At 46.4% G+C, this 22,472-nt stretch overlaps 1 protein-coding gene across 1 annotated transcript in view; it reads left to right on the top strand.

Moving 5' to 3' along the window:
- Positions 1-22,037, top strand: part of TNN (tenascin N) — a 49,828-nt gene extending 27,791 nt beyond the window's left edge. The window contains exons 9-19 of the mRNA XM_007061231.3: positions 1,207-1,470; positions 2,214-2,477; positions 4,021-4,284; positions 5,020-5,283; positions 12,634-12,764; positions 13,422-13,554; positions 14,574-14,725; positions 16,523-16,619; positions 17,414-17,581; positions 18,370-18,533; positions 20,093-22,037. Coding sequence (XP_007061293.3) covers positions 1,207-1,470; positions 2,214-2,477; positions 4,021-4,284; positions 5,020-5,283; positions 12,634-12,764; positions 13,422-13,554; positions 14,574-14,725; positions 16,523-16,619; positions 17,414-17,581; positions 18,370-18,533; positions 20,093-20,239 — 2,048 coding nt within the window. The 3' untranslated portion in view covers positions 20,240-22,037. The remainder of the gene's footprint in view (positions 1-1,206; positions 1,471-2,213; positions 2,478-4,020; positions 4,285-5,019; positions 5,284-12,633; positions 12,765-13,421; positions 13,555-14,573; positions 14,726-16,522; positions 16,620-17,413; positions 17,582-18,369; positions 18,534-20,092) is intronic.
- Positions 22,038-22,472: the final 435 nt, after the last annotated feature.

Below are 22,472 nucleotides of genomic sequence, written 5' to 3' on the forward strand. Positions count from 1 at the left end.
TGGGTACAGTTCCCCAATAAAGTACATCTCAGACATTAAAGTGATCTTAAACTAGGTCTCCAAAAGCATTAACAAATCACATAATGAGTTCCAGTGGCTGGAAGTTGAAATTAGACAAATGGAGACAGGAATTAAGGTGCAAAATGTTAAGTGAGGCTAATCATTGGAGCAATTCATCTAGGGGATTCTCCATCATTCGAACTTTTTGTATCAAAACTAGATATCTTTTTCTAAAGGAGATGCTGTAAGTCAACCAGAAATTACAGGGTGAAGTTCCTTGGCCTGGGTGGTTCAGGAGGTCGAACTAGACTAGATAATCACAATGGTCCTTTTTGACCTGAACATCTATGAATTATTCAATATTCAAGACTACCATTTTTCCTTTAAGATGGTTCTCCTGCCATCTCTGGGTCATTCTCTCTCCTCCCTTCCCCATGATAGTGCGTGAAGAGGCCAAGGTGCCACTGGGATGCTTTAATGGAGAATACTAATTTCTTCTTTAAAGGATCCCGGTGTCAGGCCCTTAGTAAACGGACTAGTCCATTCCTCTGAGTATAAAGCTGGGAACCAGGAACTGCTGATATTGACTCCTGTGTCTTTGGGCAGTCATCTAGCCCTTCTCTCTCGTTGTCCTCATCCACAGATAACAATACTTGCCTCTGGGGTGCTATTGTGAGGATGGATGAGTTATTGCTGGTAAAGTAATTTGAAAATGAAATGGACTGAGTATTATTATTCTCCCCAAATTTCCATTCTCTTGAAATGGTATCAGTCTAGGAAGGAGTGCCTCCTGGATTCAAAACAGCTATTTAAAAGATAATTCTGCCATTTCGTCCACAAATAATGTATTTCAAGTTTTTAAAAGCCACCATATTTGTAGGACCCACCAGTAATACACTCTGAGCCCTACTCTCTGGCTTTGCACCAGGATTTAACTCACTAATTGTATTCTCAAAGCTATCTGCCCTCCTGCTGACCAGACCAGAAAGTAAACCAAATAAAGCTAGGTGTGTCTCTCCGTTGTCAGGAACAGAATAAAATTGGGTGGTGGAAAATACTTTCAAACTCTTGAAAGAGTTTGCTGATCACTGTAGAGTAAAAGAAATGCAGACATGCTACACATGACAAGGAATGTGACTGTTAGGATCAGGTGGAATATTGCTCGGGGAGTTTGTTAACTCTGCACTTTCAGACTCTCTCTTAAAGGAATAGATAGCCCAACTCACCTGGAGACCGACCGAGTGACAGAGGACACAGCCACCATCTCATGGAACAGGGTCCAGGCTCCCATAGACACATACATGGTGAGCTACACCTCAGCTGATGGGGACACCAGAGAGATAGCTGTAGGGAAAGACCAGAATACCACCACCCTGATGGGTCTGAAGCCAGGCATGGAGTACGTGATCTACATTTGGGCTGAGAAGGAAGGCTTGCAGAGCAAGAGAGCAAACACGAAAGCTGAGACAGGTAACTAATGGCAGGGGAAGAAGTGTGGAGCTTGATCATGACCTCACACCAGTTTATCAACTCCATTGACTTCACTGAAGTTACTCCTGATCTACACTGGTATTAGTGAGACAAGAATCTATCCTGTAAATTGTAATTCTCACTAGTAGGCTGAACTAGCTTTTAGTTGTGAAAATGGAGCCTTTTAATCACAAGTGCTGGTAGGGATCCCTATTCACAGATGCTAGTCATTAATGACAGTACAATGGAAGTCATTCAATTAGTAAAACATAGCCATCATCAAGGCCTCTTAGTTGGCTGAACATGGAATTAATGACTTGCCTTCAGAATGCCATAAACAACCTCAGAAACCTTCCCATTTTGACCTTTCCGAGAACTACCCTGAGAGTAAGACACTGAGGGATAACTGGTGTAAGGGTTGCTCTCTCTGTGGTTTAGTGGCTGCTCACTGTGCTGGGGCTTAGCACATCTGATGCTTGTGGGATGTGTTGGGTTTTTTTTAACAGAAACGTTATAGTTGCACTCTGGGTAGATGGAGGGTAGCAGCCAGTCCCTAAGAGTGCTTTTTCCTGTGTGCTAATTCATGTAGGAGCTTTGCTGTTGGCCTAAGAAACAGTATCATTTTCACAGCTGTGGAAGGGGGAAGGACCATGAAAAGTGGGGAAGGACTGATGAGTCTCTCCTAATGAAGTGTTGGGGAGAATCCTCACTGTAGCTCTTCACTGTTAAACCTTCTCTAAAAGAAATTGACAGCCCAACAAACCCGGTGACAGACCGAGTGACAGAGGACACAGCCACCATCTCCTGGAATGAGGTGCAGGCTCCCGTAGACAGATACGTGGTGAGCTACACCTCAGCTGATGGGGACACCAGAGAGAGAGCCGTGGGGAAAGACCAGAGCACCATCACCCTGACAGGTCTGAAGCCAGGCCTGGAGTACATCATCTACATCTGGGCTGAGAAGGGAGGCCAGAAGAGCAAAAGGGCAAACACTAAAGCTGTGACAGGTAACCAGGGGAATCTCTGGGATGTGATACTAGCTAACTGCATACCACACACTGCTCCCTGGAGATTAGCTGTGTTTTGTTCTGTTTTCTTCCAGCTTATTGCACAGTGTACATTATAGAACAATTAGTCATGTGGCCAAACATGGCATAGGTACATACATGCTGCAGGCCATTCCAAGATTGAGATTTAGGATTTACACCCACTCCCATTTACTCAATTGCAAAATGTCATTGACTTTAATGGGGTGCTTGACTGGTTCCATAATGCATATAGGTTGGGGTGGGAAAACTTTTTGGCCTGAGGGCCACATCTGGGTATAGAAATTGTATGGTGGGCCATGAATGCTCACAAAATTGGGGGTTCGGGTGCAGAGGGGTGGTGAGGGCTCCAGCTGGGAATGCAGGCTCTGGGGTGGGGCTGGGGATAAGGGATTTGAGGTGCAGGAGGGTGCTCTGGGCTGGGACCGAGGGATTCAGAGGGCTGGAGAGGGTCAGGGGGCTGGGGCGCAGGGGGGGTTGAGGGCTCCAATTGGGGGTGCAGGCTCTAGGGTGGGGCTGGGGATGAGGGGTTTGGAGTGCAGGAGGGTGCTCCAGGCTGGGACTGAGGGGTTTGGAGGGTGGGAGGGGGATCAGGGCTGAGGCAGGGGGTTGGTACACAGGGGGTGGTGTCTCAGGGATGCAGGCTCTGGGTGGTGCTTACCTCAAGCAGCTCCCGGAAGCAGCAGCATGCCACCCTCTGGCTCCTACATGGAGGGTGCGGCCAGGTGGGTCTGCGCGCTGCTCCATCCACAGGCACCGCCCCCGCAGCTCCCAGAAGCAGCAGCATGCCTCCCTCCAGCTCCTATGTGGAGGCATGGCGCTGGCCAGGTGGCTCCGCTTGCTGCCCCGTCTGCAGGTGCCGCCCCTGGAGCTCCCATTGGCCACGGTTCCCAGCCAATGGGAGCTGCGGGAGGGTGGCGCTTGGGGTAGGGGCAGCATGTGGAGAGAGCAGAGCCACATAGGAGCCAGAGGGGGGACATGCCGCTGCTTCCGGGAGCCATGTGGAAAGCCCCCCACCCTACTCCCTGGCGGGAGCTCAAGGGCCAGATTAAAAGTTCTGATGGGCCGGATGTGTCCTGAGGGATGTAGTTTGCCCATCCCTGACATAGGTTCTGTGCAAACTTCCCCCACAGGACTCTGCCAGTGCACCACAATCTTCCCCTATGGCATCTCCTGCTATTTTAGTCCTAGAGTATGCACAGCTCTGCCAATGTATCTAAATCCTGACCCACAACAAGCTTATTACTCCAGGCTAGGGCCCCCTAAAAGTTCTGCCAAGTTCTGAGTCTTCCAGTCGTGAGTCCAGAAGCACTGATAGAAAGAGCAGTATTTACTTAGTGAGATGTGAGTGATAGGGCTGACAAGTAAGCAGCCTTCTGTTTTCCTCCATCTCACACAATATCTAAGGGTATGGAAAGATTTGAGTCTAGAAGACATGGTGCCCTAGGGGAATCATTTGAGAATCAGTCAATAACATTGTAATAATCAAGGCTTTTACTCACAGAAATTGACAGCCCAACTAACCTGGTCACCAATCGAGTGACAGAGGACACAGCCACCATCTCCTGGAACAGGGTCCAGGCTCCCATAGACAGATACATGGTGAGCTATACCTCAGCTGATGGGGACACCAGAGAGATAGCTGTGGGGAAAGACCAGAGCACCACCACTCTGACGGGTCTGAAGCCAGGCATAGAGTACAACATCTACACCTGGGCTGAGAAGGGAGGCCAGCAGAGCAAGAGGACAAACACTAAAGCTGTGACAGGTAACCAGGGGAATTTCTGGAACGCGATACTACAGTAGCAGACTGGCTTCACACTGGATTAGCTGTGAATGTGTCCGCCCCCTAGTTTGTTACACACAATATAAAACATAGGACTTTTTGCCACACAGCTATGTGCTGTAGGAGTGTGCCCCTTGTAGGCATCTCAAAGCTCTCAGAAACTGGTTCTCCTGTGAGAGGAAATAGAACTGGCAGAAGTGAGATGTAGCATGGGTAAATGCTATGTGCACTTCTCCCTCACACCTCTGCCAGTGTACCCCAACTGTAGTCTGTAGGACTCCTACTAATTTAGTTCTGTCCCTTCTTGCTGGGCCTCATTCCTGACCTACAGCACCCTCGCTGTTCCAGTCCCAAGTCCTTTCACAGCTCAGGTTTGAGCTGGAGCCCCTAGCCAAAAATTCCACTCCTGGCTTTCCTAGGGAGTTCAGCCATTGCACTTTACCTGCAGCATCAATTGCAATACCACTGCTGGGGCATCTTCCAATGCACTTCAGTTCTGACCTTCAGTTGTCCCAATATTTCAGTCCTAAAACCCCAGTAGCAAGAGTGATGCTTAGCCATTGAGACATGAATACTGAAACCTATGTACATATTGTACTTTACCTAACTAAAGTTCTAAGAGTATGAAAATAAAGTTTAGAGACCAAAAGAAACAAGCTTCAAGGAGACAGTTTAGAATCTGTTAATAATGTTCTAATAATCCACACTTTTACTCAGACATTGACAGCCCAATTAACCTGGTGACCGACCGAGTGACAGAGGGCACGGCCACCATCTCCTGGAACAGAGTCCAGGCTCCCATAGACAGATACATGGTGAGCTACACCTCAGCTGATGGGGACACCAGAGAGATAGCTGTGGGGAAAGAGAAGAGCATCATCACTCTAACGGATCTGATGCCAGGCATGGAGTATATCATCTATATCTGGGCTGAGAAGGGAGGCCAGCAGAGCAAGAGAACAAACACGAAAGCTGTGACAGGTAATGGGGGACAGGAGTGAAGGGAAGTTAGATAGAGACATGTCTATCCCTTTTTTATCTGGTGTTGCATGATCTCTTTTTGTATCACTGTGTATAAAGGTAACTTTGCCAATCAGGTATTAGCTACTTGAAATTCTGCAGTGGGCAAACTATCATGAAGATAACTGGATAACTATGAGCTGTTAGCAATGCACAGAGAGCAGAACTAGATGAGGCAAGAGCTATATGCACCGTGAAAGCTTGCAGATTGAAGGGTAACTGCACTTTTAACCCACCTCCTCTGTGGTCCACTCCAGCAATGGCCCTGAAGTCTGAGGCCTCTAACCTTCACTTCTCTCTGGGCAGGGCCCCATGTCCCACTCCCTTTCAACTTGGAGTTTTAGGCTGCAGCCCCCTGCTCTTTACTGTGATTATCCTAGGCAGGCCTGACAAATATCCAGCCCCTGCTCCTTCGTTTCTTTCCAAGGACAAAAACAACCCTGTTTTACCAGTGACCACAAAACTCATCCAAAGTAAGCACATTTATTCAAAGACAAAAGCATCACAGAAAAAAGGCAAAACAAAACAGACTCTAAATGCACACTAAATGTAACAGAAATAGCCCATCAGTCCTATAGGGCCCTGGTAGCCCTAAGTCCTTCCAACCCTTCAGCGAGGGTTGGGGCCGCCTGAGGACCACAAGTCCTGTCCATTTGCTGAATCCAAAGAAAGACCCTAAGGCTTGGTCTACCCTTAAAATTTAGGTTGATATAGCTACTTTGCTCAGGAGTGTGAAAAATCCACATCCCTGAGTGCAGTAGCTATGCTGACCAAAGCCCCGGTGTAGACACAGCTGGGCTAATGGAAGAATATTTCCATTATCTTAGCTGCAATTGCTTGGGAAGGTGATGTTCCCACAGCGGTGGAAAAACCCCTGCCATCGCTATAGGTTGTACCTATACTATGGGGTTATGCTAGCATAGCTACAGTGCCATAGCCTCTGTAGTGTAGACATGCCCTGCGTCTGTGTAAACTCAGCCTTTTAAATCCCAAGTTCTTCCTTTTTCTCTTGCCTCTCCTTTGGTACTGCCCTAAATGAGTATATGCAAACCACCCAAGGAGGTGATACTTCTCTGGAGCTGTTTGCAATCTCAGGGATGGCAGTAATCTCCCCCCACTTTTTTAGTTCTTGGAGGAGCTGTGGTAAACCTCCCACCATGGAGTTGCATAAGATCCCTGGTCCATAATGCTACATAAAACATTCATAAACTTAATACAATATGGTTCCCAAAGATATTGCATATGGTTGCAATTTCTGTCACAAATGACATCTAACTTATCCTGATACTCTTTGAATTTGGTAGCATTTTACACCCCCTTTGCACCGGTATAAATGACTGCACAGGGCAATGGAGAACCAGGACCCTTATATTTTATCAGAGTTACTCAGGTCAGGCTATGCCTACTATCATAATGACAGTAGATGGTACTACCTGCGGCTCATTAAACTCACTGCCTTGTGGGTAGCCCGGGAGGGCATAAGGCTAAGGGAGCAACCCCTGACAGAAAAGCCCCACTGCGTTGTGGGTGAAGTCAGGAGAATGAAAGTTTATGAGAGTAAACCCAGACAGAAAATCTGGAGTGGAGCCCCAAAGGTGGTCAGACTAACATCTTAGTATCTTTCTGGCAACTCCTGTAATGGATCGGGGACCAGATGTATTGATTCTTCCTCTCCTCTGGATTTTATCGGTGATGCCGAGAGAAGGGGGGTCCTGATGCATGGGCAAGTCAGGGCCTCCATATCATCTGCCCAGGCTTGCACCCTGGAGAGGTACTCCAACTTTGCCTCAAGCGTCGACACAACAAGGGAGGCAGCAGTCACTGGTTCTAAGCTCTTACTCGATTGGCGTAGAATTGAGCACCAGGGGCTGTCTCTGACGGTGGGAGAGATCATCGTATCTCACTGGACAACCACAAGTCACCATAAAACTGGGCAGCCTCCAGACAACAGGGTGTTGTCCCACCACAGTCTGCCTGCTTCAATGGGTGCTCGGAACTTTGAGTTTTATCCCAGGTGGCATCCCAAATGGGGGAGGGGGAGTCCAACCCGTCACACCTACTCTTTGTTTCCTATCTTTTAACCAGTTACCAATCCATGAGAGGACTTTCTTTTTATCCCATGAGAGCTTTCTTTGCTTCAGAGCCTTTGGTGAGGGACCTTGTCAAAGGCTTTCTGAAAATCTAAGTACACTATATCCAATGGATCCCCCTTGTCCACATGCTTGTTGACCCCCTCAAAGAATTCTAGTAGATCGGTGAGGCATGATTTCCCTTTACAAAGACCATGTTGACTCTTTCCCAACAAATTATGTTCATCTATTTGTCTGACAATTTTGTTCTTTACTATAGTTTCCACCAGTTTGCCTCTTACTGAAGTCTGGCTTACTGGCCTGTAATTGCCGGGATCACCTCTAGAGCCCTTTTTAAAAATTGGCGTCACATTAGCTATCCTCCAGTCATTTGGTACAGAAGCTGATTTAAATCACAGGTTACAGACTACTGTTAGTAGTTCTGCAATTTCACATCTGAGTTCCTTCAGAACTCTTGGGTGAATACCATTTGGTCCTGGTGACTTATTACTGTTTAGTTTTTCAATTTGTTCCAAAACCTCCTCTAATGACACCTCAATCTGGGACAGTTCCTCAGATTTGTCACCTAAAAAGAATAGCTCAGGTTTGGGAATCTCCCTCACATCCTCAGCCATGAAGACTGATGCAAAGAATTCATTTAGTTTCTCCACAATGGCCTTATCGTCCTTGAGTGGTCCTTTAGCATCTCAATCGTCCAGTGGCCTCACTGGTTGTTTAGCAGACTTCCTGCTTCTGATGTACTTACATTTTTTTTTGCTATTACTTTTTGAGTCTCTGGCTAGCTGTTCTTCAAATTCTTTTTTGGCCTTCCTAATGATATTTTTACACTTCATTTGCCAGAGTTTATGCTCCTTTCTATAATCCTCACTAGGATTTAACTTCCACTTTTTAAAGGATGCCTTTTTGCCTCTCACTGCTTCTTTTACTTTGTTGTTTAGCCACGGTGGCACTTTTTTGATTTTCTTACTATGTTTTTTAATTTGGGGTATACATTTAAGTTGAGCCTCTATTATGGTGTCTTTAAAAAGTTTCCATGCAGCTGGCAGGGATTTCACTTTTTGCACTGTACCTTTTAATTTCTGTTTAACTAACTTCCTCATTTTTGTGTAGTTCCCCTTTCTGAAATTAAATGCTACAGTGTTGGACTGCTGTGGTGTTTTCCCCACCAAAGGGATGTTAAATTTAATTATATTATGGTCACTATTACCAAGTGGTCCAGCTATATTCACCTCTTGGACCAGATCTTGTGCTCCACTTAGGACTAAATCAAGAATTGCCTCTTCTCTTGTGGGTTCCAGCACTAGCTGCTCCAAGAAGCAGTCATTTAAGGTGTCAAGAAACTTTATCTCTACATCCCGTCCTGAGGTATACCCAGTCAATATGGGGATAGTTGAAATTCCCCATTATAACTGAGTTTTTTATTTTAATAGCCTCTCTAATCTCCATGAGCATTTCACAGTAACCATTGCCATCCTGGTCAGATGGTTGGTAATATATCCCTACTGCTAGATTCTTATTATTAGAGCATGAAATTAGTATCCATAGAGATTCTGTGGTACAGTTTGGTTCATTTTAGATTTTTACTTCATTTGATTTTACACTTTCTTTCACATATAGTGCCACTCCCCCACGAGCATGACCTGTTCTGTCCTTCCTATATATTTCGTACCCTGGTATTACTGTGTCCCATTGATTATCCTCATTCCACCAAGTTTCTGTGGTGCCTGTTATATCAGTATCCTCATTTAATACGAGGCACTCTAGTTCACCCATCTGTAGACTCCTGGCATTGGTATATAAGCACTTTAAAAACTTGTCACTTTTTAGTTTTCTGTCATTACATGATGTAATTGAATGGGGCCTTTTTTCATTTGACTGTTTCTCATCGATCCTTCCTGTATTTTATCATCTTCCATCCTCTTCTCCTTACTAGGACATAGCGAATCTACATTAATAGATCCTCTCCGAAGGGATGTCTCTGTCTGAACCACGTGCTGCACCACAACTGTCGGCTTTCCCCCAGTGCTGCACATTTGTTTAAAAAAATTAAAAATGAAAAATCAAAACATTTTGAATTTTTTCCTAAATAAACTGTTGTCAAAATTGATACATTCTCACAAAACATGTTGATTTCAACAAAATGGTATTTTTCAATGCCAGAAAATTCTCGACCTGCTCTGCTAATACCTTTCAAATCTTACCCAAGACAACAGCTACGTATTCCCAATGATTAAAATAATAACCTTGTAGCAGAGACCTTGTATGGGAAGTTTTTAGGCCAAGAGGCAGTTTGTTTTTGGTGTCCAAGTTGTAACAGCCCCCTGCAGCTCAGACCCTTAACAGTAGCACTGTGAATTGATTGGGAGAGCACAGGTAATGCTGACAACAGTATCACTGGAGTAGGACAATGGATTCCAATACCCTATATCTCCCTCTGCTGTCCAAGCTTCCACAGTACTAACCTGAGAGGATTTCTGCTTCCATACATAATAAAAATTGATTTTTTTCTTAACCTCGGGAGTTCAGTAAATAGTTATTTTAATTGATGGGAATAACAGCTCATTGAATATATGGTGTTTCATTCACAGTTAATAGCTCCTTATGTGCGCTTTGATGTACCAGTTCCTGCCTCTCTCACCTGATAAGGGATCTTTGTCTGTGTAGATATCTTCTCTCTGTTTCTATTTTATGAAACAAAAACTCTCTAAACATAAGAGAAATAAGGTTCTCCTGCCTCCCAACCCTGTGTTCAAGCCACTGCTGCTCCACTCTTTCCATCTGTCTAACTTAGGTACTTATATGGCCCCCATTACTGTAGTATCTGACAGGTTTCAGAGTAGCAGCCGTGTTAGTCTGTATTCACAAAAAGAAAAGGAGTACTTGTGGCACCTTAGAGACTAACAAATTTATTTGAGCATAAGCTTTCATGAGCTACAGTGAAGTGAGCTACAGCTCACGAAAGCTTATGCTCAAATAAATTTGTTAGTCTCTATGGTGCCACAAGTACTCCTTTTCTTTTTGTGGTATCTGAGTGCTTCACAGTCTTTAATGGATTTATCTATCCTCACAACACCCTGTGCGGGAGGGCAGCCCCATTGACAGATGGGGAACCGAGGCACAGAGAGTAAGTGACTTGCCCCAGGTCACACAGGAAGCCTGTTGTGGAGCAGGGAATTGAGCTGAGTATTTCTGTGAGCTCCATGACGCTCTGCCATACGTGTGTGGGTGTGTGTGTATGCGCACGTGCATAGGCTCCTGTGTCAATAATTCTGCCATACGTGGGTGGGTGGGTGGGTGCATAGGCTCCCAGGTCAATAGTTGGTGCTTTTTCCTGAATACCAGCACTGCCCACCCGACACCCTCAGATTGAAACAGGGAGGGACCATATGGATGGAGGTCTTTGTGAAATTAAGACAGGTTTCCAAAGAACCCTATCCCAGAATGCACCAAGCATTGTGTGAAAACTGGGACGGATTCTTCAGTGGCTGCCTCCGCTTCTGTTATTGAAAAATTCTGCTCAGGAGCTAGGAGGGGATCATTCTAGGGAACAAGTGTCAGAAACCACACTGGTCACAAAGGATGCCTCGTACCCTTCATTCTTGTATGTCCAGTATAAAACAATATCAGAGGCTATTTATAATCACAGTGAAATAGTATTGGTTAAAAATAAAGCCAGCCTGCTTGTCACACTCAGGAAACAACCACACAGATATTTGAATGTATGGCTTAGTCTTTGCTGTTTGTGGAGGCGGTCTGAATCACACAAAATACCAGAGACCAGAACCATAGAGATGTGGGTTATTTTGTACTTGTGAATTGTTAGGGTAAGCAAACATATTAAAATAAAATGTTTCTGGTGCCTGCAAAGGGAGCCACTTTGCCATGGATGGGTTATGTGGTTATAGATCGTTAATGCAAAGCCCCCGGGTTTGGGGAAGAGAACCCCAAGTGTGTTGCAGTGTTTACTTCTGGAGAAAGAGAAGGACCACCTTAATTCATGTCCCTGCACCATGACTGTAAGGATCCATGAGACTAGAATCTGGGTTCGTGGAACCCGTTCCCACATCACCAGGAGGTGGCCATACAGAGCCACATTCAAGGGGCACTGTGGAGATTAGGCACTGCAGGAAGTACCACCCAAAGGATCCAGAGTGATAGCACGCTGTGGACTTCTGATTGGCCCATGTTCACTATTTTATCCTAGAGGGTACCCCAGGAAGTTGTCTGGGCAACCACACAGATCTCTGGCCTGCTGTGACTCCAGACCTCACCTCGCTTTCTGATCTCCAGTCGCTGACCGCAGCCTGACTTTGAGCCTTACTTTGGCCTCCTGATTCCAGGCTTGTAACAATCTCTGAGCTCGGGCCTCCAGCCCCAGCCTGACTCTTGCCACCTGATTCCAGCCTGGTAGTTACCTCTGATCTCAGGTCTCTGACACTGGGCTGACTCTGACCCTGACCCTTCCTTATCTATCTTGGCTCTAGTGATTATTTTGATCCCTGCTTGCTGATGCTGCCTCATGGCCATCCCTGACTGATGGCCACCAGCCCAGCCATGATAGCTAGGCCAGAGCACCTATGCCCCAGTCCCTTACACTGACCCTTAACTCCTCAGTCTTTAGAAGTGAGAAATACATATTTGCTTTCAGGCTGGTTAGCTTGTTTTTAAGGAAAGAGGGGTGTATTTTGGTGATCATAAACATGTGAGACAGGTAACACCGGCTGAAGATGAGCTTGGTGTTGGCTCAGGGTGCAGGCAAATGCTGTGTGAGCTTCTCCCATGTAGTTCTGCCAGTGAACCCAAATTTAGATCATCAGCTATTCCAACTCTGGATGCCCTCACAGCTCTGCCAATGCAATCCCGTCTTCCCTCAGTAGCACCCTATGCTATTTCAGTCCAGGGTGCCACCTCATATCTGACCTATCCCCATTCTATTTCAATTTCAGCTCCCATGCCAGTGTATCTGAAGCCTGATCTGCAGCAGTCTTTACTATCTCAGTTCTGGGCCCCAACACTCTGCTAAAGTACCTCACGCATTCCTCCTTGTTAACCATGAAATATAGTTTCTGTAGTTGCAGAGTCCCAGTTAACAATAGTGGGAACTAAAAGCTCTATACTTCCATGCCCTATGCTGAAGATTCACTCTATGGGTTGCTTCTTCTCAGAGGTACTTGTACAATCAGAGTGTTTGATTCTGTTCTCTGTTTTTTGTTTGAAATAGAAATTGACTCTCCCAAGAACCTCCGTGTATCAGATGTGACACACAGCAGTGGTGTAGTTACCTGGACACCGCCTGCTGCACAGATCAGTGGCTACACTCTGACCTACCAGGCTCCAGATGGCACCAGCAAGGTACTGTGAGCTCTTCAATTCCTGCTTGTTACAAACTGCCCCAGTTTAAAGTGCACATGGGATGTTGGGTTTAGCCAATCAGATCCCATTATCAAGAACACATGCACAACCTTAGAATTGAAGTGAGAAGGTACCTCGGGGAGTGGAATATTCCATCTTAATTACACTTGTTGGGAGGAGCTGGTGCCCTACTGGACGGCACATACCACTGTGACTGCAGCTGGGTATTGTGGATTGGGCAGATCCTTCACACAATAGGAGAGTTCCGTCATAACTGGCCTTGACACTGGGGGCAGGGATGGGTTTTAACTTTGCTTTTCCAGTGTGTTTATACATGTCAGAGGGCACCTTGAACGTGAGGTATCTCATTCACGAATGTGCATACAGCCTATTCCCTGTGGATACAGTTGTCTGTAGGGTCTGTGCAAGTTCACTTTTTCCCCCAAATCCTCATTCCAGGGACAGGGAATCCTCAACCTACCCACTAATATGCAGATGGCCCTGTAGTTATAGGGTAACCCTGCTACCAGCATTTTTCTGACTGTGCCATGCTCACCTCTAAAAGCATGCAAAGAATGGAAGCAGCATGGCCGGGAATAGATGACGCAGACTATGGAGCTGAGCAGATCTTTAGTCTATCTTTTCTTTTTTTGGCAGGAAGTGCAACTGGGTCCTAATGAGCAAAGGTTCATACTGGAAGGCCTGGGACAAGGAGTGAGGTACACAGTCTACGTGGTGGCCTTTAAGGGAGATCGCCGGAGCAGAAAGGCAGCCAATACCTTCTTGACAGGTAGGGGCTTGGCACTAATAATACTTAGCACATCTCATCTGTAGCACTTCGCAGTTAAGGGTTAGTGGTGATGGTTCCACTTTACAGAGGCCCAGAGAGATTAAATGACTCATCAAAGGTCATCCAGTAAGTCGGTAAATTGGGAATAGAACACAGATCTCCTGACTCCCAGTCCGTTGCCCTGGGCCAGGCTGCATGGTGGGTTGGAGATGCAATTGGGGAAGAACATGAGGTGACAGCGGGATGGCTTATATGGAGATTCAGATCCATTTGGATGATGTTGCTTGCAGAACCTACCAGTTGAGTATAGTAGATAGACTGATTGTGAAAAGCTGATTGGAGGTAGGGAAGGCGATCACCAACTCTGGATCTGCTTGCATCATCCCAGTAGCATGGGGGCAACTTGTATCTTGCAAGCACTGCTTTTGGCATTCAGGAGGTGCCCAAATTAACTAACAGGGTCCAGGAAACTTGCATCAAAATGGCATCCTGTTAAGGTGTCTTTCATGCCAATATGATGCAGGGGTTTGTCCTGTAGGGGAAGGTCACAAAGGCATTGCCCATTGTGGACAAATGATGCAAGTGGGGAGGGGTTAGTGAGCTCCCTCTCCATCTAGAACCAGTATTTCTCTACACATCTATGACTTCCCTACATATCTATCCCCACACAAATCCAGCTTTCCTGAGACCCTCTCGAGGACCAGGCTGCCTCCTGCAGTTTCCACTGACCCCATTCCTGGGCCAGGTAGACAGCAGGTAAAGCTAATTTGCAGCTTAGGTGGAGGGCAGTCTTTACCAGAGCATGGCAGGACCCAGGGCATCCGGGTTTGTGCTCCAGCTGATGGGTGCCTGTGGGTGTGCATATGCTGCAGGACTCTATATGATCCCATAATCCTAAGGCTGTCATTCCTGTGCCCCTGTTCAAACCACATCCTCTTTAGGAGACTCAGTTGGGAATGCCTCTCCAGCTTCCTTTTCAGACTTGCTGATGTGAGTTTTTCCCTGTCTTGTTCCCACAGTTGCCTTCCTCTACCCATATCCTGCTGACTGCAGCCAGACCCAGCAAAATGGGAATGCCACCAGTGGCATGTACACTATCTACCTGAATGGTGATGCTGGCAGGCCCATGCAGGTGTTCTGTGACATGACCACCGATGGAGGCGGATGGATAGTGAGTGGTGCTGGGGTCTTTGCACATCTGTTTACTTTTTAAAAAAATCAAGTGACTCTAATGCTGCTCTGACATCCCTGGAGACTGAAATCTTCTGTTTATGGCCAGCACAGCTGTGACATGGGCAGCAGCACTGGAATTATCCCCTCCTTTTACTCTACAGCTCCACATCAGTTTCTCAACTCTTGCCTGGGAAGTACCTTCTTTAGGGGCCAGGGGATAGTTGCCTGTATGCCTGTTCAGTCCTTGGCCTCTGCTGAGACTGCCAATGGGGATGCCAGTTTTGGTGTCATGGCATGATCTACTCACTGCAGGTGGCGCCTCCTCCTGGCTGTTCTGGGGATTAGCTGTCTTCCAGGTCCAACTCCTCCTTTTGTGGTCTCTCTCTCCATTGTTCTCTCCCTCACTCTGCAGCCCGCCTCTCACTCCAGGAGCTGCAGCTTTGTCTTCATGACTTAGCCCTCTGGCCAGATCATTATGTGGTTTTCCCTTCTGGGGTATAGAGTCTCACTAGGCCTGCCGTCCAGGCACTGCCACTGTGTCAGTGGCAAGTAGGGGAACCTGGGACTGCCCACTACTTCAGGTTCCAGTCAAGGGCCCCTGCAACACGCAGCCAAAGTCTGCTAAGTGTTCAACCTTGCTGCTTTCTCTCTGGGATGCTTCCTACTCTGCCTCCAACAGGCTTTCTTCTCTGCCCTTTTCTCTCCCAGGTATGTCCTTCCCTCAGGGCCAGGTTCCCACTCTTTCAAGGGTCTCCCTCCTTCCCTCTCTAATACACAGAGGATGGATGCAGACCTCCTGACTGCAGCCATTTCTGTTGCCAGCTTCCTGGCTTTGTATTAGCCCAGCCCAGCCCCCAACCTGCTCAGCTGAGCTCCATCTTCCAGTCAGGAGTTGCTACCCCAGCCTAATCCCCTCATGTGGCCTATCTCACTATCGGGCCCTTTCTCAGCTTCCTTAACCCTTTTGGGACTGATGTGAGGTGAACACCAATCACAGGGGTGTTGGTTGGGGACTGGGTCAGGTTCATTGAGATACAAAGCATTTCACTGGTTGGTCTCTTATTCCAGTCAGGCCAATGGTGTTAGTGACTGAATTTTCTTACCACCTGATAACTGTATGGTGGCTCATGTGAAATGAACGAGCAGTCTTGAGTCCAGTTCCTAGTAGATTGCTGGCCACAGCATAGAAACCATGACCTAAGGGCATTGTACAACAGGGCAGGAGCATAAAACCGTGTGATTCTGGGACCCCATTCTCCACTAGAATAAGATTATGTTCCTTTCTCCTTTTTTTTTTTTATGTTTTTATTTTAATGAAGAATGAATAATGCAAAGAATTTTCCATGAATATTCATTCACACGTCAAAAAAAAGTTCTTGTTGGTCCTGTTGTATATCTAGTTCCTCTTTATTTAGGTGTTTATACCACATTTGGGAGGTCTGTGGTTCCTTTTAGCTTCACTATCCACAAACATGAGTGTGATTTGAGTTATACTAGGGCAAATATTTGTGGAAAGCAAATTTTAAATTTCCAGTCACAAGTGTATGCATTGGAAGAGCTTGTGTGCTTATCCAATCAGAGAACATTAAAAAAAAGCATGTGAAATCACCTGGGCCAATCCCATTTTTCCAACAGCTTGAAATCTGAACACTCATTAACGCCCCCTCTTCGTGGGCAGGTCGGAATCATGGACAAATGGGAGGAAATTGCAATCTCTAGTGAATATTCCACACACAGAAAATGAGGATAATTTACCCAATTGTTCATGACTCATGCAGCAGTGCTTGTTTTGCAGGTGTTTCAGAGGCGGAACACAGGGCAGCTGGATTTCTACAAGCGCTGGAGGAATTATGTCGAAGGCTTTGGAGATCCCCTGGGGGAATTCTGGCTTGGTACTGTATCTGTATGTGACAGGTGAAGGGTGGACAGTTAAAGACAGGCTTTATAGAGGCTGGCTGGCATTTTGATACTTATCTGAAATATGCAAACTTCTTAGGTCTGCAGTCAGGTTGGAAATACCATCGGAACAGCCCTGGGCTTGGCTGCTTCTGCTCTTGCCTGGAAGTGCATAGGCAAATGAAACAAATCTAGTGCCCACTGAACTTCATCTGGCTTTCACTCAGAGTGAACCAATGTTTTTCATACCTCAGAAACGGTTCAGTTCAGGAGTTTTGTGATCCTGTACCAGGAGAGGAGTTACAAGATATTAGCACACTGATTTAAAGGAGAACATGGCATTCACTGAAACATGAAGAATAGGAACAAAAAGTACTGTACTTGGCAAGTCATTTTCTGTATCTCCTTTCCGGCTGTTTCAGCTGACTGTGCTTAGATTGGCAAATTTAGCACGTAGATGTGACTGTGGTTGGGGTCTTTAGATTTGCTTAGAGATAGTGAATGTTCTTTCGGAGTCTGGATTATTCTCCTTGATCTAGAAGTGAAATCAGACTCCTGTGTTTGTGATGTCATTCTCTGCTGCCATGAAGCCACGTGCGATAGTGCAAACTCATCCTTATCCATATGATGTAACTTCGGGATCAAGTAGGGGGAGAAGGTGGGATGAGAAGGAGCAAACCACTGATTTAACCACAAATGTGGCAAGAAGAAACCTTGGAACAGAGAAAGTGAATGAATTTTGACACCTGTTTTCCCTCTATAGAATAATTACTTTGGATTCTTCTCCCAGGTCTTGACAAGCTGCACAATCTCACTAGCAGTACTCCCATTCAATATGAGATCCGGGTGGATCTGCAGACCTCCAATGACTCTGCCTATGCTGTCTATGACTTCTTCCAGGTGGCTTCGAGCAAGGATAAGTACAGGCTCTCGGTGGGGAATTACCAAGGCACTGCTGGTAAGGAGTGCTTTGTATCCTTGCTGCTTCAGTCTCACATAATGGAAGCAGGCACTGGAATCTGGGACACTTGTTTCCCCATAAGCATGTGGGTTGGAATAGACTGGGATGCATTAGAAGTCCCATAAACCAGGTTGCTTCCTGGTGCTTCTCTAAGGAGAGAAATATACATTGGTATTTCTGGCTAGACCTCGGGAGCGGGCCCGCCAAGCCATCTCCTGAGAAGGGAGGGACTAGGTGTGGCTCACCAGCCACTGGATAAAGAGGCAGAGAAGAAGGAGGAGGCCCATGGAACTGTCCTCAGACTGGATTGGGGGGAGCAGGCCCAGCAGGCCACCTGCTGAAGAATCCAGAGAAGGGAGTGGTTCCAGCAGATGAGCCTGTGAAGGCATTGGAGGGGCTGTTAGGCATTCCCAATCAAGGAAGACAACATTGGGGGGTGGTGAGAAGAAGGAGGGTTGTGTGGGGAGGAATGGCAACCTGATCCTGAACTGAACTGGAATTCAGACTCCTTGGGAGTTTACCCAGCATTACTTCCCATCCTGATGATATAATGGCCTTTGCCATCTGTACTCCAGGTATTCCCTGCCATGATGTCGCCTCTGCCTTTGGCTTCCAATCCTCTCACCTGCCCCATTTACCACCTACGCCTCCATCCCTTTGAACCCCCACCCTCTGGGAATTGCCAAGTCTGTGGAACTGCACCCTCCTAGCCTCCACCCCCCTAGCAGTTTGATAGTGGCACCCCCAGATTGCTGTGCCTAACATCTCCTTCTCCCTTCTTTTAGGGGATGCGCTGACTTACCACAATGGCTGGAAATTCACCACCTGGGATAGGGACAATGATGTGGCTCTCAGCAACTGTGCGAGGTCACACCAGGGTGCCTGGTGGTACAAGAACTGCCACTTAGCTAACCTCAATGGCAAATATGGAGAAAACAAGCACAGTGAGGTGAGTGCCAGGATTCTGCTACATGTGTGCTTCTTCTCACCAACTTCAGGGACATGGGTGACACTGGACAGCTCAGATGGTGCCTGAGTCAGGAAGGGCTGTCCAGACTCATCCAATAGTTATAGATCAGGCATACTTCTTCCCTTTAAAAAGGGTGTATTGTAATCAATCCATGGCAGCCTAGGAACCTCACAGTCATTACTAGGGTACCCACCATGGCCACCTGTGACTTCAGAGTGACTGCAGAGAGGGAACTCGCAGCATTCAGCCCAGACAGCACAGAGCCTACTGCTTGAACTAAACGAGCATCCATTTATAGTAATCGGTATAGGGTCTATGAGACAGACACACATGCACACTGAGTGCTTCCAGTTCCATCCTTTGAAACACAGCTGCAGACACGCTGCCACTAGGTAGCTGATCACAGTCCTGAACAGTGAATTTAGTAGTGCTGAAAGGTGCTGGATTGACAGCCATGAGAGACTGGAATCCTGTGTTTATACAGAGAGCAAGGACAGCAGGAGTAGTGGAACCTCTCTTGTGATCTAAGCCAGGATTTGAACCCTTGTCTCTAGAGGTAAAAGGCTGGGGCATTATCTCAGACAAGTTGCTTCATCTCTCTGTGCCTCTGCTGACCCATCCGTAAAGTGGAGATCCTGCTACCTGCCTTCCTTTGTCATTCGCTGTAGCTCTGCAAATGAAAAGCGCTGTATACGTGATGCTCAGGGCAGGGGCCCACCTCGTTAGGTGGTGGCAACATGTGTCACTGCTGCCCCATGTTCTGCGCTGGCTGCTGATGGAATTCAAAGTGGTGCTTTTGACCTATAAAGCCGCAGATGGCATGGGACCTTGCTACTTGCGGGTATGTCTACACTGAGGCGGAGTGGGTGTTGCGACATGGGCCGTGGCTTGGACTAGGCACCTGAGATTGGACCCAGGTGGGGGCAGGCGGGCTTGAACTTTGGCCGCCAGCCTCAGCTTCTACAAGTGCTGCAACGCCCCCACTGCTATTTTTAGCTTGCTAGCTCAAGGCGAGCTAGCATGAATTTGTCTACCTGGGGGCTGGGAATCACACCTCCCAGCTGCAGTGCAAACACACCCTGAGAAACCACCTCTCTCTTTATGCCATGCTGCTACAGCTGCAAATGGGCAGGAACTTTTGAACTGGAACTTCCTAATTTTAAAAGGGGGGGGGGCGTTGGCAGTATAATACGCTTCACAAGGGGAACCTCAGCTCAGAAATGGGCTCTCCCTCAGACACCTGTCTGAAATAGTCCCGGTCTGTTGGTGTTAGGGCATGACACAAAATACATCTATTTACATAGGTTTCTGAATGTGTTATGCGTGTAGGGGGTTCAATCTTGGTGCGTGCCGAACTGTATGTATATTAACTTGTGTTAGGGGTGTCCAGAGGGCTGGCTGAGATTCCCTCTTCTTATTATGGTAGAGATCCAAATAAATAACAACCCTCCCAATATCTGAGTTATGTATTATTGTATCCCAGTGCCCCACACAGGGTTTACATGCTTACTAAAGGGAATTCCTTGTTCTCTTTCCAGGGGGTCAACTGGGCACCATGGAAAGGCCATTTGTTCTCCATCCCTTACACTGAAATGAAGATCCGTCCTCAATCATCCAGCAATGAACCAATCCTGGGGAGGAAAAAAAGGTCTCAGGCAGGGAAGAGGAAGACGACCAGGGCCTAAAATGGCCTCCAAGCAGGGCCGAGCCTGTCAATTCCTGACAACGGAATTCCAGTATTTTGTAACTAAATGTAAGGACTTGAACAGCTTGTTCCTATACTTATGTAACAAATGCCCAGCCTGCTGCAGCCCCTGCTCAGAGCTCTCTGGGTTCAGCCTGCTTTAAGCATTTGGAGGCTATTGACAAAAGTCACCGGTCACAGAGTGGGAGGAGACTGATGGGGAATATTAACATTTACAGCTATCCTGATTGGCTGAACTCGACAAGGACCTGACTGATCCAATGCACACAGATGACCTGTTTTCCCTGATCATTATGAACTTTACAAGCAAGCTTTAAACTCGTGCTGTGGCTTCCCACAACCCAAATTGCTGACCCTCATATTTGCAAATGCCCTTCACTACTAGATATTGCTACCAGCTACTACTGTAACTTCTCAGGCCTCAAGGGGGCATTGTGAAGTTAAAATGCATCATTTTGTCAAGTTAAAATGCATCCAGTTAAAATGCACCCTTATCTATGTTGAAAATAACCCCGTGGGTTGATAATTTTAAGAGTCTAGTTTACTTGCTTCTATTTTTACTCCGTGTTTTTCTTCTCCTGGTTTCCAGCTTGGATGATGAAAAGAGGCCATTGCGCTTCACTTTTATTAATAATCAGCCTCTAGTCACTTTCTCTTTCAGATCCTCATGCACTAGCACAAAGCCACAGTCTTTGGGGTGTCTACACTATGGGGAAAGATCTGGTTTTCAAACACTGCTTCTTTTGGAATTTTAAAAACAACACTGGAAAATTTCACCTAGTTTTAAGTTTTTGTATAAGCTTCTTTTTATAAAAACCTACATTTCCCATCTAAATGAAACCTAACAGTGTCACTTTAAAGCCCCTGGTTATTAAACCTCAGTTCAGGTTTATTTGTAGCTCACTCCTGAGCTGCTCCATAATTCTCTTTGGCTACAGGTTGTCCATTTTAGTGCCAACTCCAGGTGCCCTGTGTAATGCTCCCCCTGCTGACATGGGCTCTGCTGTGACAAGAGGAATGGCTCTCCCTCTAGTTGCTTGGAAAGGAAAATGGGGACTGGAATGAGGAATATGTACCAATAGGGGATTTGTTGTCAGATGGCATCAACATCAGAATAGCTGCGAGCACCTGAGTTCTCTGAATAGGATTCTCTTGGTGACCTTGGACAACTCATTTAATTCCTCTGCCTCAGTGTTCTGATCTGCAAGATGGGGAGAATAATAGTCACCAACCTACCTCAGAAGGGTGTTTTGTGTGTTACTTAGTTAATGCTGGCAAAGTGCTTTGAAGATAATTAAGTACTAAATATTATTTTGAATACAACAGATAACACTTCACAGGAGAGAAATCTCTTCACTCATCCCCCTCTCTCCTAGGTCCATGCAGTACCTGTCTCCTCTTCCTTCACCTCTCAATGCTAGATGCAGAACATTCTCTACTCTTAAAGGTACAGTCCCACCACTACAGGCGTTGAGCATCATGAAATGCTCTCTGTTAAACTGCTGGTAAAGTTAATCAACCCTGGTTTAAACTCTGTTGTCTTGGGTCCTCTAATTCCAACTCCCTGTCTCTTCATACTAAAATCCTTCTGTATAATTTAATTGTAACCTTTAGAAAGCTGGTGTCTTCCAGCCAAAACAAATGCCTAGGAGGGAGTACAGTATATTCATGTTCACAGACTCCTAGGCAGGCTTCATAAAGAGGTGGAAGGGCACAAAAAAGTGGTTTTACTATCCTAAACTCTGCCTGCTCATGATGCCAAAATAAGATGCCACTCACAGGTGACTGTGAAGAATTTTCACAGTATGAGGCTTGTCTTCACATACAGCACTAGTGCAACTGCGCCGTTGTAGCACTTAAGTGAAGACATTCCTATGGCTGACGAGAGCTTCTCCCATCGGTGTAGTTAATCCACCTTCCCGAGAGGTGGTAGCTATGTCAATGAGAGAAACTGACCTGCTGACAAAACCTCCTGTGTAGACAGCGCTAAGTCAGTATAACTGTACTGCTCAAGGCTGTGGATTTTTCACACCTCTGTGCGACGTAGTTATATCGATATAGGTCTGTAGTGTAGACCTGGCCTTATTGTCCCTCTCTTTCTTTGTATCCTCTTCATCAGCGCAGAAATAATTACAATGGTGACGTTTAAATGGTCATCATTAGGCCCCAGAATTAGCACATTGACATGAACAAGGGTAGTTCACACTATTTTT

Source organism: Chelonia mydas, chromosome 8 (genome assembly GCF_015237465.2).
Source record: "Chelonia mydas isolate rCheMyd1 chromosome 8, rCheMyd1.pri.v2, whole genome shotgun sequence".
Taxonomy (NCBI): domain Eukaryota; kingdom Metazoa; phylum Chordata; order Testudines; family Cheloniidae; genus Chelonia; species Chelonia mydas.